The sequence below is a fragment of the Antennarius striatus genome, chromosome 7, assembly GCF_040054535.1.
Source record: "Antennarius striatus isolate MH-2024 chromosome 7, ASM4005453v1, whole genome shotgun sequence".
Taxonomy (NCBI): Eukaryota; Metazoa; Chordata; class Actinopteri; order Lophiiformes; family Antennariidae; genus Antennarius; species Antennarius striatus.
Window position 1 is genome coordinate 10,448,492 of NC_090782.1, and position 18,328 is coordinate 10,466,819.

The following is an 18,328-nucleotide window of genomic DNA, read 5'->3' on the forward strand; positions in this document are numbered from 1 at the left end:
AGATGCAGTATTTGCTTTGAGGATGTTGATAGAGAAGTACAGAGAAGGCCAGAGGGAGCTGCATTGTGTTTTTGTAGATCTGGAGAAAACTTATGACAGGGAGCCCAGAGAGGAACTGTGGTATTGTGTGAGGAAGTCTGGAGTGGCAGAGAAGTATGTTAGAGCAGTGCAGGACATGTATGAGGACTGTAAGACAGTGGTGAGGTGTGCTGTAGGTGTGACAGAGGAGTTCAAGGTGGAGGTGGGACTGCATCAGGGATCAGCTCTGAGCCCTTTCTTGTTCACTATTGTTCACTATCGTAGACAGGAATCTCTATGGACTATGATGTTTGCAGATGACATTGTGATCTGCAGTGAGAGCAGGGATGTTACGGCCCAGCTATAGGACTGGGGAAATAACATAACTAGAATATAAAAAGGGGGAAACATAAAACATTTATTTTCAAATTCTCACGCAAAGTATAAGTGTTTAACAAAGGTTGTTCTTTTACTTAACAAATGAAGGCCAACACACAAAACAGTTTTTTCAGTTGGTGCCGAGGAAAAGCCTCGTTCGCCTGCTGCTCGGAAAAACTCTCCCCCCTCTGGTAGCTCTAAGAAAGAGAACAGGGAGCGTTTTCACTGCAATAGGTCTGGACATCTCATCGCCAACTGCTTGGCCCTGAAGAATAAGTCTTTGAGCTCATCACAGCCAAAAGCCGTTGATATAATTACAGCCAAGTCACACGTCAGCGTGGACTCCGCTGGAGAGCCACCAATCCTTGTTTTAACCCGTTTGTTTCGGACGGTTTAGTTTCCCTGTCAGGCAAACCCGATGACCAGTGCCCAGTGAGTATATTGTGTGACACTGCCTGTTCACAATCTGTTATCCTTGCTAATGTGTTGCCGTTTTCTGAGATGTCTGCCTGTGGTTACAATGCTGTTTTACGCGGTATTGAGATGGGTTATGTTCCGTGTCCTGTGCACCGTCTCCACGTGCAGTCAAAACTAGTAACAGGATTCTTCCCAGTTGCCATTTGTCCTGTGCTGCCTATTAAATGTATATCATTTTTAATGGGTAACGATATAGCTGGTGGTAAAGTTACTCTCGCATTAGAAGTGTTGGATATCCCCCGGTGCGCACAGACAGATCAACCTCGGTCGTCTTCTGATGCCTTTCCATTGTGTGTATTAACTCGAGCACAAGCTCGAAAAGGTGATAATGTGTCTCTATCCGACAGTTTTCTGATGCCGGCCTTCTCAGGAGAGGCTGAGCCCGAGACGGAGGCAGAATGCGCCCCAGAGCCTCCGTGCGTAAAGGCCGCTCCTACCTCTCCTGACAGCTCGTCTCCTCTGGTGTCTCGCAACCGCCTGTGTGGTGCGCAAAGAGCGGACCTGGCGCTACAGAAATGCTTCTCAGGTGTTATGAATGCTGACAAAGCAAAAGGTAAAAAGGTGGCTTATTTATTTGATGGTGAAGTTTTAATGCGTAAATGGTCCTCTTCCCTCTCCGACGCTGAATGGAGTGATATATTTCAGATAGTTGTTCCTTCAGTGTACCATTCACATGTGCTATCTATGGCACATGACAGTCAGTGGTCTGGACATTTGGGTGTGACTAAAACATACCAACAAATTCTGAAACATTTCTTTTGGCCTGGTTTAAAATCTGATGTTGCCAAATACTGCTGTTCCTGTCGCGTCTGCCAAATTTCAGGAAAACCAAACCAAACCATTCCTCCCACTCCTTTGCACCCCATACCCGTCATAGGAGAACCATTCGAACAAATAATAGTAGATTATGTCGGACCTTTGCCCAAAACAAAAAGTGGTTTTTCCTGACCGTTATGTGCGCTGCCACTCGTTTCCCCGAGGCCATCCCGCTGTGTAATATCACAGCCAGGTCCATAGTCAAAGCCTTAAACGGTTCTTTTCCACATTCCGTCTTCCTCGTGTTATTCAGACAGACAAAGGCACCAGTTTTAAATCCAACCTGTTCAAGCAGGTGCTGACCACTTTAAAGGTGCAGCATGTAGTCTCCAGCTCATACCATCCCGAATCTCAGGGCACGTTAGAACACTGGCACCAGATGTTAAAGTCGATGCTTCATAAATATTGTTTGGAGACTGCAAACTGTTGGGATGAAGGAGTCCCTTTTGTTGTGTTTGCGGCTCGTGAAGCCGTACAAGAATCCCTCGGATTCAGCCCCGCTGAACTCGTTTTTGGAAAGACGCCCCACGGTCCGTTGAAGTTTCTGCAGGAGACATTTCTGTCATCCGCCACTTGTCCTCAGAGTAATGTGTTGGATTACGTTAGTAAATTTCGTGAGCGATTGTACCATGCTCGCTCTTTTGCAAAAGACTCTCTATCCTCCTCTCAAACTGACATGAAGCTCCAGTTTGACTGGTCTGCTGTTCCGCAATGGTTTCACCCCGGTGACAAAGTTTTGGCGTTACTGCCAATCCAAGGCATGAAGTATGAAGGTATGAAGTCCGTGAGTGTCTCAGTGAAACGGATTATGTCATTTGTACACCCGAGAGAAAACGCAAAATCCGTGTATGTCACATAAATATGCTGAAGCAGTATTACTCCAGAGGGTCCCGAAAATACCCCGAAAATGCCCGAGACTGCACAGCCACCTGTGACTCCCCGCAGCTGCGCGTTTATAGTGGCGGAGTCCTCCGACCAGTCCGAAGAAGTAGCCGTGTGCGCCTCCACCTATCAAAGCCCCCGTCTGTCAAACTCGGAAATGTTAATGGTATTGGCGGATTACTTATCCCACCTGTCACCGGAGCAACAGGTCGACATAACGGCTTTAACAAAACAATACTCTTGTCTATTTAGTGATGTTCTATCCCGGACTACTGTCACACTGCATGACATTGACGTTGGTGATGCTTGGCCGATCAAACAACACCCGTACCATGTAAACACCGCTAAGCGTGCAATAATGAAAAGAGAGGCTGAGTATTTGTTAGAAAATGGTTTAGCCGTCCACAGCTACAATCCCTGGAGTTCTCCGTGTCTTCTGGACACTAAGCCCGACAGTTCACCTCGTTTCATATCTGACTACTGAAAAGTCAGCACCATTACTGTCCCTGACTCCTATCCGTTACCGAGGATGGAAGATTGTGTGGATAATGTGGGTTCAGCAAAATTCGTGAGCAAATTAGATTTGTTCAAAGGCTACTGGCAGGTGCCGCTAACCGAGCGCGCATCTTTGATTTCCACTTTTGTAACCCCTGACTATTTCCTAGAATACACCATCATGGCCTTCGGTATGTGTAACGCACCAGCCACCTTTCAGCGTCTCATTAACTCCGTGCTGGCCAGTTTATCACATTGTAATGCATATTTATACGATCTCATTGTGTACACCTCCATGTGGGAGGAGCACATCCAGATCTTGGAACAGGTGTTCGCACGTCTCGCCAACGTGTCCCTCACCATAAATTTAGCTAAATGTGAGTTCGGTAAGGCTACTGTCACCTACTTGGGCAGACAGGTAGGCCAGGGACAGGTGCGACCCATACAGGCTAAGATTTGTACCATCTCTGAGTTCATTGTGCCATCCACCAGGAGAGCCCTGCACCGCTTTCTGGGCATGGCTGGTTATTACCGAAGCTTCTGTCGAAACTTTTTCACTGTGGTGCAACCGCTAACCAACCTCCTTAGCCCAAAAGTTGAATTTGTGTGGTCCCCAGAGTGTCAGAATGCTTTTGAAAGTGTAAAATCACTTCTGTGCCACTCTCCCGTGCTCGCTGTGCCTGACCTCTCGCGACCCTTTAAACTAGAGATTGATGCCAGTGGGGTGGGAGCCGGTGCTGTTCTGCTGCAGGAGGATGGTGACGGAGTAGATCACCCAGTCTCGTACTTTTCACGCAAATTCATCAAGTACCACGTACCTGGAATGGACTGCTTAAAAGCTCTGCATAGCCATTCAGTCAGGGCGACTGTCTGATTATGCAGAGGTTTTAAGCAGTCCATTCCAGGTGACTAGACAGGGCTTGGGCCTATTAGGAAGACGGCACACCAATCAGGAGATGGGTTGGTCAGGAGTCCCAGAGACACCACACCTGGCACTGACGACGGAGGGCGGAGCATCCCAGAGCAGTGCAGGGCCAGCAGCTCAGAGGCAGGGTTGCAGAGGGATACACAATATACACAGATGAGCTATGGTCGTAACAAGGGAACAGGTGGAGGAGAAGCTAGAGAGGTGGAGGTTGGTCCTGGAAAGGAGTACAGCAAGACAGAGTACACGTGTGTGAATGAGAGGGACCCAAGTGGAAGAGTGAGGTTACAGGGAGAAGAGATCAAGAAGGTGGGGGATTTTAAGTACTTACGGTCAACAGTCCAGAGCAGTGGAGTGTGGAAAAGAGGTGAAGAAGTGTGTACAGGCAGGATGGAACGGGTGGAGGAAAGTGTCAGGTGTGATGTGTGATAGAAGAGTTTCAGCTAAAATGAAAGGAAAGGTGTACAAAACTGTGGTGAGACCAGCGATGTTGTTTGGTCTAGAGACAGTGTCACTGAGGAAAAGACAGGAGACAGAGCTGGAGGTAGCAGAGATGAAGATGCTGAGGTTCTCTTTGGGAGTGACCAGGAAGGATAGGATCAGGAATGAGTACATCAGAGGGACAGCACATGTTAGAGGTTTTGGAGATAAAGTCAGAGAGGCCAGACTGAGATGGTTTGGACATGTCCAGAGGAGAGATAGTGAATATATTGGTAGAAGGATGCAGAGTTTTGAACTGCCAGGCAGGAGGCCTAGAGGAAGACCAAAGAGGAGGTTTATGGATGTAGTGAAAGAGGACATGAAGGTAGTTGGTGTGAGAGAAGAGGATGCAGAAGACAGGGTTAGATGGAGGCAACTGATTCACAGTGGCGACCCCTGAAGGGAAAAGCCTAACGGAAAAGAAGATTATTTCTGCATAATTTGATGTCTGGAGGCTTTTTTCCAAGTACTGTCATTGTGCTTCAATGGACTTCAGATTCTGAGAAAGTCATTTGTACACCACCAGCCAACTGATGTTACTCAATAGATAAATAAATAAATGACCCCTTCCTCAGTACTAGCAAGGATAAAATGCCTCCTGTGATCCTGATGGTCGAGCTGCAGCGCTGATTTTCCCGGTTAAAGCCAGAGTGAGCTGACACTGACAGGGTTACTGGAGGCCAGGCCAACAAAGGAGCCACTGATCATTAATGCCGCCAGCTGCCAGATGATAAATACGTCAGGAAAGGCTTATCATGGACACTCTGCCTCTGCCAGTGTTCTGTATGGGGACAGACATTTGCCTGTCTTTGTATTTGTTTTATAGACCGTGTTTAACACCAGAATTAACATACAGTAGCCCCCTTCTGGATGTTTATGTAGTTCAAAAAACATAAAACAATGTCAAATTCAAATATTTAGTAGAGGTTTTTGAGGACAAAGAGGCAACACGTACCATATTTCTACTTCCTCAAGAGACTTTTATTACAGCATATAATTTGACCGGCATGTAAGAAACGACATTAATGATGACTCTTTTCCGCTGAGAGTCTAAGTGAACACTTAATGGAACAATTTCTCATTTATGAGCAGGGCTTTGAGGCATTTAAAGGGTAGAAATGAACAACCTGTATTGACTACAAAACAGGTTGACGTCACATCCAGCCCATAATCTAGATGTTTGTTGGTGATAACAATTACTTTGTAAATGACAAGGATAAAAGAGTACCAGGTCAACTTCTGGATGTCTATTGACAAAAACAAGGATTATGCAAGAGGTTCTAAAAAATATCCAGAAAACCACTAAAACACTTTCATTGTCATTTAAATGAGGATGTCCAGAGGTCCAGAAATCACATCACATGTGCTGTGGGACATTTTGCTCAATAAACAGCACCACATGTTGCAACGACTTGAGTCCTTTATTGAAGAGAGCCTCTAATTACACATAAAACCAAATGTCATTTATTGTCGGAGGGTTAATACAGGAAGAAAAGCACAGTGTGTCACAATTACACTGCAACACTCAAACCCCTCTAGACACACACACACACACACACACACACACACACACACACACACACACACACACACACACACACACACACACACAGATGCTCATCTCATTCCTTCACTCAGAGATCGCTCTGCTCTGTGGTTGCCATAGTAATCCCAAAGCCAATAACAGCCCTAAACCTCTCCACAAGTCAAGAAAGCTGGGTATGAAAATTGCCCCAATCAAATTTGCCCACGGTGTACAGGTTCTCATCGCCGTCACCGCATCACACCCAGGACCTACACCCATTCACTCAGCCCTACGTTATTTTCCCCCAACCTCCAACACAGTCAAGAGAAGACAGCATTATAAATCAATTTACAAGCTGAGAGCAGCATCCGGCTGAGGATGGAAATGAACAATGGCAGATGAAGGATATTGGACAACATTTTCCTTTCCGCCACAGCGAGCATCAGCAGCGCCATCATCTCCTGTGCAGCTGGCACAGGAAACCCAATAGTGTTTTTGTGTGCACGCCTGAGGACAATGAATTAGGGACAGCGGGGATGAGGACAGAGGAACCTTTTGCTTATGTGGGATCCTGAATAATTTATAATGGAATCACTTGGTCAACGCAGGCAAAACTGTTAGACTTACTGTATCTCAGTGGCTGAATGGAGAGAAGGGAACAAAAACACTTCTGGTAAACCATGAGTCAGATCAATGGATCAAAGTGTCATGTGTGCACGTCTGTTCTGTCAATCAATCGAGTAGATTGATTTAGGAATTATCATCAGATTTGACCACAAACTAAATTATGAAGGAAGTCAGACAGCACGTTATCATGCTGAGTGAGCATTTGGCTCAAAGCGCTGTAATATTGAAGTGAAGCCACTGGAAAGGCAGTAAACTAGTTTGAAGCAGTTTAATGAGGTGCAGTAATCTGTTTTTGTGTCCAAAAAAGTATTCTCACCCCCGTGTAGCTGTGGTCTCACCAGCTTCACAGAGAAATATCTGGCTCCCTGCTTACTAAACGCTCCAATATGTTCATCAGCCGCTCACATGAGCTGGTGTTTGGTGCCGGGGAGAAGGCAAACAGAGCTTCATGCTGAAAACAGTTGGCCGCTGTAGCTGGAAACAATGTCGATGTGATCACGATGATGTTGATGAGGGTAAACAAAATGAGTATTAACGGTGTGGGGCTTGAAGCTAAAGCTATAAGCACAAAGACAACAACAACTACCTTTGAGTGGAAGGAAACAAGATTTCCATAAGAATCTTCTGTCGTTTCATTAATAAAAGACCAAATTACACATTTGAAATATTTGTAGTATAAAAATATCTTGACGAAACTTTTAATGTTGTCTTTCAAAAAAGTCAAGTAAACCTTAAGTGGAAATGTGACATTTATAATCTGATTCCTCCTGGTGTGTTGTCCATGTCTGCTCCTGCCTCCTACGCACTTCCTCTAAATGGACCGACTCCTCCCTGAGGCTAATGGTGAGGGTGCAGTATTTCTACACCCTGCCAATTAAAACTACAAGGACAGAGATGAGATCTTTAATATTTCTATTTGTTCGGAACAGTGGGATAGTAGGACAGCAGGTTTAGAAAATGTACATGGGATATTGGATGGCAGACGTTCATATATTTAATCTAAGGGAGCAGGAGTGGTGCGAAAAATCAGGTAATGAGAAAAAGAGAAACAAAAACGCACAAATACTACGGAGGGAAAACAAGCGGGAGAGGCTGTTGTGATGAAAAATGTTGCGGCGTTACTCAAATTAGAGGAGTCTCGAGGACAGCAGTGTTTTCCTCTTCAGATTAAATGTCTGTGTTGTTGCCACAGGGATGCAAACTGCTGTACACAAAGGTGACATCAGAATTTGACAATCTGAATTCAATACTCATCATTTACAGAGACTGTTTCTCTATTGGAAATCTTCCAACTATACTATGGATCATTGACTGAGTCTGTATCAGGCTTTGGTCCTGGAATGGCGCTTCATCGCTAACCATGAATTGATTGAAGGCAGCTTATGTCGTTCCTGGTCAGCAGCAGTCAAAAGGGACGCTTTTAGTAGTTTGAAGTGTTTCTTTAAGACTGGATTCAAGACAAGGTGAAACTGGGTAAAGAATATTTTATGTAGGTACAGTAAAAGTGTTCATTTTTCCCCTTTATTAGATTTTGTACGTAGCTGACATTCCCCGTTTGTAACTTTAACAGTCTTCCCCCTGAGTTCTTGACTGGAATGTTCATGGAATGTTCATTTCCCGACCATAAGCTGTCTTCAACCACGCTGAATTTGGCAGTACTGTACATACAACATGCCTGACAACAGCAGGCCTCGTGCAACCGCTCCAGACAGATCTTCCCAGACCAGCCACTCCGAGGCAACAGTAGCTTTACAAAACCAGAGAGTCTTGGCACCGAGTGTCAGACACCATGTCAGGGGGGCTCACCTGTGTGCTCATCATCCACATCCTCACTGGAGTCTTAACCTGATTGTGGTACGTCGCCATCACTGTTCATTTGGCAAATAGTCATCTACGCTGGCATCTGGCACATTGGAAAGGCGTTCTCTTGGCACCCAGTCATCACTGCACCAGCAGATGGCAGACAGTGTGTGTCATGTGGGCAAGCCATTAGCTGGTATGGGCAGGCACAAACTATGGACATGGAACACACGCTGCGACAAGCGGATGGTGGTCACACCACCAGATACCAACTGATCCTCAAAGAAAGGCTCCATCCATCAGTATTTTGTAACGTTGATATCACTGGACCCGATAAGGGTGTTAAGTTAAAACTGTACATTTTCAAGCCACATTTGTCATTCCACATTTAAGTCACATCAGATTCATGGATTTCCAACCTGGAGTTACGAGACGTGTTTGAGGCTCCGTCAAGAAGAACGAGACAGCAGAGTTTCCATCTGATCCCGACTCTGGACCCATCCACATGTCATTGTTCAGTTTATTTGTATCATCAAGTTTGTTGCATGTGTTGAAGACAGTCTGTGTACCTGCAGAGATGTTACTGTAGTAAGGAAACAATTTTTAAAAATGTCCAGATTCTTAGGAAATTTTACCATGATTTTTGTTTTTATCTGTTAGCAACGCAATTTCAAGTTGTTCAGTGGGTTTGGTTTGTGTAACATTCCTTTATCAGGGGTGTAAGCAGCCAGTGGATCAGTGGACCAGTGGACAGTGTTTGGTAGGTCCTCTCAGGTCCTTCAGATGCTTATCAGAAACCAGGTTATGGGTTTATGCTGAAGTCTAATCCAGCTGACATTAGGCTGGAGGCAGGGTACACCCTGGACAAGTCACCAGATTATCGCTGGGCACCCACTAACAGCGATCAGTTCACCTAAATTTTTGTGGTGGGAGGAAGCAGCAGAACCCAGACTGAACCCATGCAGACACGGGGAGAACATACAAACTCCACACAAATAGGAATCAAACTCGGAACCTTCTTTCTGTGAGACAACAGTGCTACCCACTGCAGCACTGTGCTGTCAGCTCCTCTCATCACATCTTCTAAATATAAGAGCGCCAACGAGTTGTAAATCAATAATGAAATGAGCAGAGATGCTGCGATTCTTTCACTTTAATTAAAGTGTTAACACCCATGAACACATTCAGGAGGATCACCAGAGAACATCTGCCAGTGGTTCTAGCATCACAGTAAAGAAAATGTACCTGCAAAGGCTAAGCACACATCAAGAACAGCAACAGTAGATGGAAACCAGTTTCCATTCTTTATCTACATAAGGCTGAAAAAAAATTAAAGATTTCATTGTCAAGTAATGGATTGGCACTTTTCAGTTTCATTTTTCAAAGAGAACCTGTCAGAACAGGAAGACTTGAGATACACTTCAGCATTTACAGAATAGTTTATTAAAAAATAAAGAAATAACAGCAACCATCAACGAAATACAACATCCAACTGACAATCACTACTCTAAATCTCTCAAACACACAAACACTCCTTCATGTTTCTTATACTATATTATATCCGACATTATTCTCAGTATCTTCAACCAGAATAATTTTTTTTCCTGCAGACCTTTTACTCTATTTGTCGCCAGCATTAGCAGTAAACCTCTGGTCAGTTCTCTATGAGCCCTGGTGGAAGGATGGAACATGAGGTGGTAGAAAGTGGCAGACCAACGGGCCTTTTTTAGAAATTTCCTGAACATTGTGTTACAGGAGCAGATGAAAAACTACTCAAACAACTTCCTGGAAACGTTATAAAGGAATTGGGAGGGGGACAACTGATTCTGGTGATTCCCCTTTGGATCAGATTAAGCTCAGCATTATCACAATATTTATGGTCTCCAGAGGGTGAATCTGTATTACATTTGGTGGTGAATGACTGAGAAAAATCTTCTAACACAACCAAACTAAGGAAAGAATTTTGTTTTTATATAAATATACTGAGTCGCTGTTTGTTTTGTCTGCAGACGTTTTATAGCGCAAAACTGACCATAAAAATTAAAATTTGTTAATTTAATTTGTGTACGGGTGTAAAAAAAACACAGTAAAGCATGAAAACTCAGGTTGATATGTGCTGGTATGCATTAGTTTCACTGACCTTATTAATGAACCAATTGGTGTGATAATAATGTTTTTGTGTTTAGCTCAGGCTCCGGATAAAGAAAACATAAAAAAGCCATTGAATTAGCCAGTTCACACCCGTCTGAGATACACTTAAAGATGTGTAACAACATGGTGAAGGTACTAAGAGACTGAGCCCGAATCGTTTTTATATTTTAATAACACTGCATTTCCATCAGCAAATCATAAATTATCTCCTGTTTTTAAATAAGCCAACAATTTTAATGTCCTGCCTTTGCCGGAAAAACTACATTTACTAATTTAACAGGAAAAATGCATTTAATTAAATTTTACAAAAGCAAACACTTTGTGACTATCTTAGGAAATTCTGTTTATACAGAGAAGATTAGTTTTAGAACCCACGGGGGGGAAAGCAGGCAGCTTTTGTTTTTTTTATTTTTTCAAGCGGGCTTATCAGGACTTGTAATCATGATCCAATATTTCTCTGTTAGAGACATGGTCAGCCTTCAGCTCAGCTCTAAATCCACACAACAACAATAAAACTGTGAGCGCGGTTTAGCTTTGAGCTGCTATTTAGTCAAATGTGAAATGTAAGTGTTCTTGTTAAACCACTTGGAAGTGAACCACCAATCTGAAATAAAACTCTTAACAAATTGAGGGGACAAAGAAAGAAAGATTAAAAATGTCTACCTGTGTTTTCCCCGTGATTGAATTAAGAGTAAAACATTTCTCTCAACCCTTCTCAGACTTACAATAGAAAATTATTCAGATATTTTACTGATTATGTTGCTTAGCCAGACAGACAAGGTCAGATGACTGGTAATTATTTTTCTCTCTGCATTTCAGCTCCTTTAATCTAATTGGTACAACCAAACAGTCAAAGCCAATTAGTTAAGAAAATAAGATTTAGTTGAACAATTTTCAGAGTACACCAACTATATTTTCAGGAGTGTCTTTAGAAATATTTGTAACTGCAGCAAATCTTCACGGAGAATCCGAGCACAAGCCCCCACTAAGAATAGGAATCCACTGAAATCTAGTACTGACGATACTGAAGTATATTAGTCATGCTAGAGGAAACCTCAGAGAGGACTGAGCTACAACAGGACTGAGTACAATTCAGGACGTTTGAGTAGAAAACACGATAACTCTGTGAGCAGGCACTGCATGTTCTCAAACACTAGGTTACAGAGGTCACAGCAGATTACTGAAGTCACACGAGAACAACCAGCAGGGTCACTCCATGGAAAGGATATAGAGAATATCAACAGCCGTGGAACAAGTGAGATACAAACAGCAGGTGAGAGTAATTCCCACAGAATTAAACTGAGGCTTTGGGGCAACGTGAGAGAAGCCTCAGTAATTTGCATTACTCTGATGTCTCTGATTTATTTTCCGTCAGTAGTTGCTCTCCTTCCCCGAAGCACTCCAGGCTGCAATCACATGCAATTTCTTCTAATTCTTCAGATGGCCAGCAGAGTCCACAGAAGGACAAGAAGGCTGCTGTTCACGTCGTAAACCTTAATAGTTTTCCTTGTTGACTTCTTTTTTTGTTTTTTCTTAAGCCTTTCTTGATATTTATTCCTCCTCCTCTTCTTCTTTCAGGTCAATAAATAAAATCAACACTTATCACTTGCTGGTGCATAATTTGCATTTCACGGACAGCTATAGAAACAAGTATGGAGTTATGTACAATACAAATCCAACACATCTGTAGTAGTGTCAACCCGTTAAAAATATTTTACAAAAATCTACATGTTGCACATACAAAAAGAGGAACAAAATATCAGACGACTCAAAGGTCACTCTCTCCCTCATACAGATACGCAGTAAGGCTTTAGGGCATCATGAAACTCAGAATGTCATGCATACATCTGTGTGTCTGTGATAAACTGATGTCATGCAACAGGTACACTGCACTGTGACACCAATACCACGTTTTTCTCATTTGACATAGTTAGTACATCTACATGCACACTTATTTTACTGTATTTGTCCACTACAAACACTGTGATTGCATAAATTTGTAAGATGACAGTTTTATTTGTTTTTTAGTAACCTTGTTTGTCCCATCAATGGTATTGAAATTAATCAAAAACCCGTTAAATCATGGCTCAGACCGCTCTGTCACTCTTTTAAAATTACTTCTAAAGTAATATTCTAATTGGAGAAACAACTAGCAACTGCTTATAACAGTGGAAAATAGAGTGGACAGTCTTAAATTTTAAAAAGATCATTCATGCAATCCAGTGACAGGCTGAAAAAAATCCATGCTAATCATCTCAGCTCCTGTGTCTCTGGTGGGGAGAGTCTGTACCGAATAACACGGACGCATCGCCACCTGGTCTGAATGCAGAGTGGCGAGTGTTTGGCAAAAGCCATCGTCTGGCTGCACAAGATGTAATCAAGGTGTCCACACCGGCTAAGGCGTGGAAGCAGCCGCTAACCCGAGCTACACCTAACCCCAACATCCACACAGGGATTAAGAGATAGAAATAAAGTACACATCAAATATATGATGGAAATTTCGTCAATATGTTGTGAACATTCCTTCCTTGTAACGCTACATTCATATACTCAGTAAGTTTGGTTTCATGCACTCATTTAGTCGATAGCTACTGAAGGCGTTAGAGTCCAGGAACCCAACGATGCATAAATACATATAGTCTACAGTTGACTTTTAGAACTTCATCTTTCGAAAAAAAAAGCAAAAACAGTGCAGACAGAATGTTTCAGAATGTGTTCACGTGTCTAAATGTCAACAGTCAAACTTACATGAATTGATATGAAATAGAATTATCTTTACTGCACGGGCAGATTTTTAAAAACAAACAAAAATAAACCATGAAAGGTATCCCCTGGAGTTTATTCTGTATTTGTGTTTATTTATTAATTTTAGCCACTAACAGCTGTACGGATCACTGTTGAAAAGGGTGGCATTTTAACACTTCTGTAGATAATACATGAATGAGAATATTATAAAAGATTATTATTGTCATTATTGTTTTAAGAAGGAAATGCATTAAATAAAGATTCAAAAATTGAATTTCAATAAGCAACGACTAATGCAAAAACAGCTACTCTTATTTCACTACGAAACTCCACAAGGCACCTTTTAACATCACTGTAAGATATTTTTGCAGCACAGATCGGCTATGTTACTGGGTTTTCACTTTCTGCTAATAAGAACATTAATTATATTATGCAATCATGGGTCTCATTTGCATTATTAATCATATTAGGATTCCATTTTCGATGTGCATGTAAATACGTCTATTGTGGTCGCTGTGCTTGTCCTGTGCCCTGCCTTGTAGGAACAGGCCATGGCAACTGGGATGAAAGGGCCATTTGCACATCAGGATGTAGAACCACTTCAAAGCTTGTGCTTATTTACAAAAGCACCTTTGTGCTGAACACATGGTGCAGCTCATGTAGAATCACATCCTGTCCTGGTGTGGGTTTGTGTGACACTACGACAATAAAACCATGCCATGCATGAAGAACACAGGGCAGGTGAGGACACCAGGACAGGTTGATAAACAGGTGTCAGCCAACCTTTGAACCAGACCCGACTGAGAAAGTTGGCCAAGAAATAGATCAAAAAAACAAAAAAAACACCCTTTCGTGTTTTGAGTTCATCTGTCGCTGTTGTTCCCGTCGTGATTTAATGAGCATTCATTATCGAGAGAAGGAATCAGGCAGGCCTCAGCTATAAACCCGACAGAGTGTCAAGAGATTTATTTTCAGAGTTTGATGGATAGAAACAAGTGCAAAAGTCTAATAAACCTCTACCACTTTCCTCCACTTCTCTCGGCCTGATTTGACCTACAGTTCTTTTTGCTTTAAATCTCTGACAGCAGCTTGGTTAGAGGCACCTCTCGCTCCCCCAGCAGCGTGTCCCTCTTCAGGCTGGTGCCTTTGTTCACCACCTTGAACTTCACCGACATGTTCTTCACCTGAACCGAACTGATGGAGTCAAAGAAGAAGTCCTCATTGAAGAAAGGGTTGCGGCTGTTCTTGATGATGTTGCTCCGTTGCTTCTGAACCTTCCCCGGGTTCAGGTAGACCGACACGCAGCAATTGATGCTCTTCAGGTCGACGTGCTTGTCGTAAAGACTCTCTGCTGCCAGGACACGAATGAGCAGGCGGGAGGTGCTGGAGTCGTAGTTAGCGCTTATCTTTACCGTTCCGCCTTTGTGCAGGTTGACGGTGTGCTCCCGATGGATGCCGTGGTCGGGTGCTCCGGCGCCGTGGAAGGAGGGCACGTGAAGCCGTCGTTGGATGTTGGGGCTTGGCTCGGCTGAGCTGCACTCGTCGGTGGAGAGGGAGCTGTGGCGGGCGAACGTCCGCTTGGCCTTAACCACTTTGGCCTGTGTCTCGTGGGTGAAGATCTTCAGCAGGGAGGCAGAGCGGGAAAGCAGAGGAGAACTGAAGGGAGAGGACTCGGCCGAGGAGCAGGTGTCGCTCTCACCACCGCTGAAGTATCGATAAGGATTCATGTGAGAAGTGTTGAAGTCAGCAGGATTCAGATGGTTCCCCCCCTCGCTGCCTTTCCCTTTCCTCTGTGTGTTTGGGGAGGTGATTGGACTCGTATGCTCGCAGTGGAACAGCGACTCTTTACGGCGAGTGTGGGGGCTTTCCTTCAAAGTGGCGAAGCCATAAGGTGTGTTAGTCTTGGGAATGTAAGGCAGGGACATGGCTGTCTGCGACTGGGGGTCTGCATTGGTGTCTCCAGCCACCACATCGTCGGCACTCTCTATCTGGATGATGTGACGGTTTGCTGCTTTCAGAAGGTTTTTAGTGTCGCCTGTGATCTTGGCCACCAGACCTGGACTTCTTGGGCAGCTGATCTTCTTCCCACTGCTGATGGTTTGCTCTGAAGTCGAAGGATGCACCCCCTGTTTGGGCTTGACATTCGGAATATCAGGTTCAGGGGGGCTGCTGACGAGCTTTGGAGGAATAAAAAAGTCTGGGATCTTGTCAGGGGTGAGGACGTTGCTATACGATGGGGTGACGCCTTTCTTGTCTCCGTTCTCCCCCGACCGAAGAACGCTGGTCTCCACGGAGCCACGGATCTTATCCAGAACCCACATGTTCCCACCAGGAAGTGGGGTGTGTGGGCGTGTGGAGCAGATGCAGTCAGGTGTGTCTGCAATTAATAGCACATGGGAGGAGGGGAGGGGGGTGAGGATGGTTACTCTACAGGGAACAGAGTGAAAAACAGGCGAGGTGCTCGAGTTCTGACAAACAGTTGGCTATGAAACCACAAGGATTTAAAGGATGGAGGACATAAAAACAGTTTTCTAAAGTGAGTTCCCTGAAGGACAAGGTCTTTGAAGCAGCGCAGTTCATTTATCAGGTTTAGAACAAAGGAACTAACAGCCAGGGTATGAGAACAGGCAGTGGCGTGAAGCCTCTGGACAAACCACACTGAATTCACCAGAGTCCATATAAAAACCAGAGAGGTAGTACAGGATTTAGATAAAACACATCTGTTTCACTATTTTTTTATTTATTGTAAAGTCTCATCAGCTGTGGACTAGTAGTGTGTTATATTAGAGTAAAATAAAATATGTGTGTTTCATCTTATTTATAAACGAGAATGAAAATGTGAATTTTATTCTGCAAGGTAGGAAAATTCAGATTTGATTCCTGTGTTCAGAATAACAAGGCTACAGATAACCAAACGTTGAAGATTGATTTTATCATTTTTTTAAAATACATTTTTTGCGCCTTCAGAACACAAACATTCATCGTTTACCTGAATAAAAGAAGAAGAAAAATTCTTAAAGTGACAAACAGATGCATATTCAACAGGTGATTGAAGGTTTCCTCAAACCAGCACGCAGTTTAAACCCTCTAACATCCGATGTCTTGGTCTGGTTTGATTCTGGCGCATTGCTTCTGTGTACAGATGTGTTCAAATAAATTACTCACCGTCCTAGAAGAAGAGTGCGCCCGTTTTTATCAACTAGTTCCGTCAAAATCAGGTGTTCCTCTCGCCGGTGCGCCCGTGGGTTCCGCGGCGCTGCGCTGCGCCCTCAGACGGTCTCCGCTCCGGAGCGCACCGCCGCGCGTTTTATAGACGAGTCGGGCTGCGGCTGACCAATAAGATCTGACGGAGGCTCCCCCGGCGGGGCCACTGCTTCAGGAGCCCATGCAGAGGAATTTCATCAACCAAACCAAAGTGCTGCCCCTCCATCAGGAGACGGGTTCTGGGATTGTTTGGACTTCTTTCGGGGCGGGGGGGGGGTGTTTAAAGTCTTCTCCGTCACAGACACCGGGGTATAGAAATATCACAGACGCTGCAAAATAGTTTTATAGATGTTTCCGTCGGTGATGTGAGACATAAAGCCCCCTTTTTCCTCAAATCACACTCCTTCCCCTTCACGCCTGCCTCGTGGAGTGGATGGAGTGGAACTACCCTCTCTATTCCCACTACGGTATTAGTGGCACTGTCAAAACAAGAGCTGCAGCTCACTGGAGCCACTGGGCCTACTGGTAAAAGAGATCCTACCAACGGACAGAGACAGTAATCCATTTTCAACAAAAGTTATTAACATGTATTTAAAAGTGAATAATAATAATACAACCTGACTCCTGCATGTTAGAATTTACATATTTAAATTATTTAAGAGCAAAATTAAAAGCAAAATGCATTTCCAGTAAACAGACAACTGGATGCTGACTTGAGTCAACATGATATAATCAACCTAATAACAATAAAACCCACATCAGTGTCGTGTGAACACACAGTGTGGGTATCCGGGTTTGGTGCTCTTGTGTTTGCCAGACCAGTAAACACATTAGCTATACTCTTTATTTTGTTTTATCACAACAATAAGATCATAATCAATAATTGGAGTCCAGATGAACTCAACTTGAAACATATCTCTGAGTTTAGACCAGGAACTAAATTTATTTTGAGGGGTTTTAGTAGAAATTCCACAAAAATGTTTACTCTGGTATCCTTCTGGGTCTTATCCTGTTAAAGGAGCTAGTAGTAAACACCACTGATCCCCATTTCAATGCTTCACACCCCACATGACAATCCTTAAATAGACAACACAGGTTGTAGGTTGTTTTGGTGGCACAGGAGCTCAACTTTTGCGAATCTGCAATTCATAACCAAAGCCTCTGCTCACAGGAAGCAGCAGCAGCTCAGGGCTGTGTGCTTTAATTCAGTTTACGACTGCTCGTTTTACCCCCCAATTCTCCTTGTTTGTCTGGCTTTGGTTTTAAAGGGACTTATTGGTTTCCCTGGATACTTTGCTATGGCAACAAATACATTGTCTGCCTAAAATAGGAAAACCCCACTGACTTCATTGATCTGCAGGACAGAAAGAGCTTATTTGTCCGTGTTGTTTGGTTTTGTGTTAAGTGCTGTAAAAGCTGTGGACTAAGAGGGTTACAGCCACTGCTTCACCAGGAACCAGCTCCGTTCAACGGGGCGGCTTTGGAACTGTACATATTTCCACCTTGATATCCGGTAAGGTGATAGACAGTTTCACCGACTGAGGAATGTTCCACACGACAAACCTTAGACAGGGGCTCTGCCAGTATCTGCCTCACTCAGATGGAAAATGAGAGGAGCTCCACTGTTCTGGATCAAGTTGCCCTTCTTGTCACAGCTAATTGGGAGCTCACAGAGCAAAACAAGCAGAGCTTTACAGCAAATGAGCCACTGGGTTTAACTTCCATTAAACTCTAACCCCTAGTCAAGCCCAAACTGTTGTCACAGTAGAATTTTTGATAGCAATAGTTATCAAAGAATAAGTATA

General features: G+C 43.7%; 1 protein-coding gene across 1 annotated transcript; it reads right to left on the reverse strand.

Moving 5' to 3' along the window:
- Positions 1 to 9,568: 9,568 nt before the first annotated feature.
- Positions 9,569 to 16,632, reverse strand: LOC137599430 (C2 calcium-dependent domain-containing protein 4C). Its single transcript, XM_068320360.1, has 2 exons — positions 16,485 to 16,632; positions 9,569 to 15,696 (listed from the first exon to the last, which is right to left on the reverse strand). The coding sequence occupies exon 2, from the start codon at positions 15,638 to 15,640 to the stop codon at positions 14,390 to 14,392; it is 1,251 nt and encodes a 416-aa protein (XP_068176461.1). The 5' UTR covers positions 15,641 to 15,696; positions 16,485 to 16,632; the 3' UTR covers positions 9,569 to 14,389.
- Between the last annotated feature and the right edge of the window lie 1,696 nt (positions 16,633 to 18,328).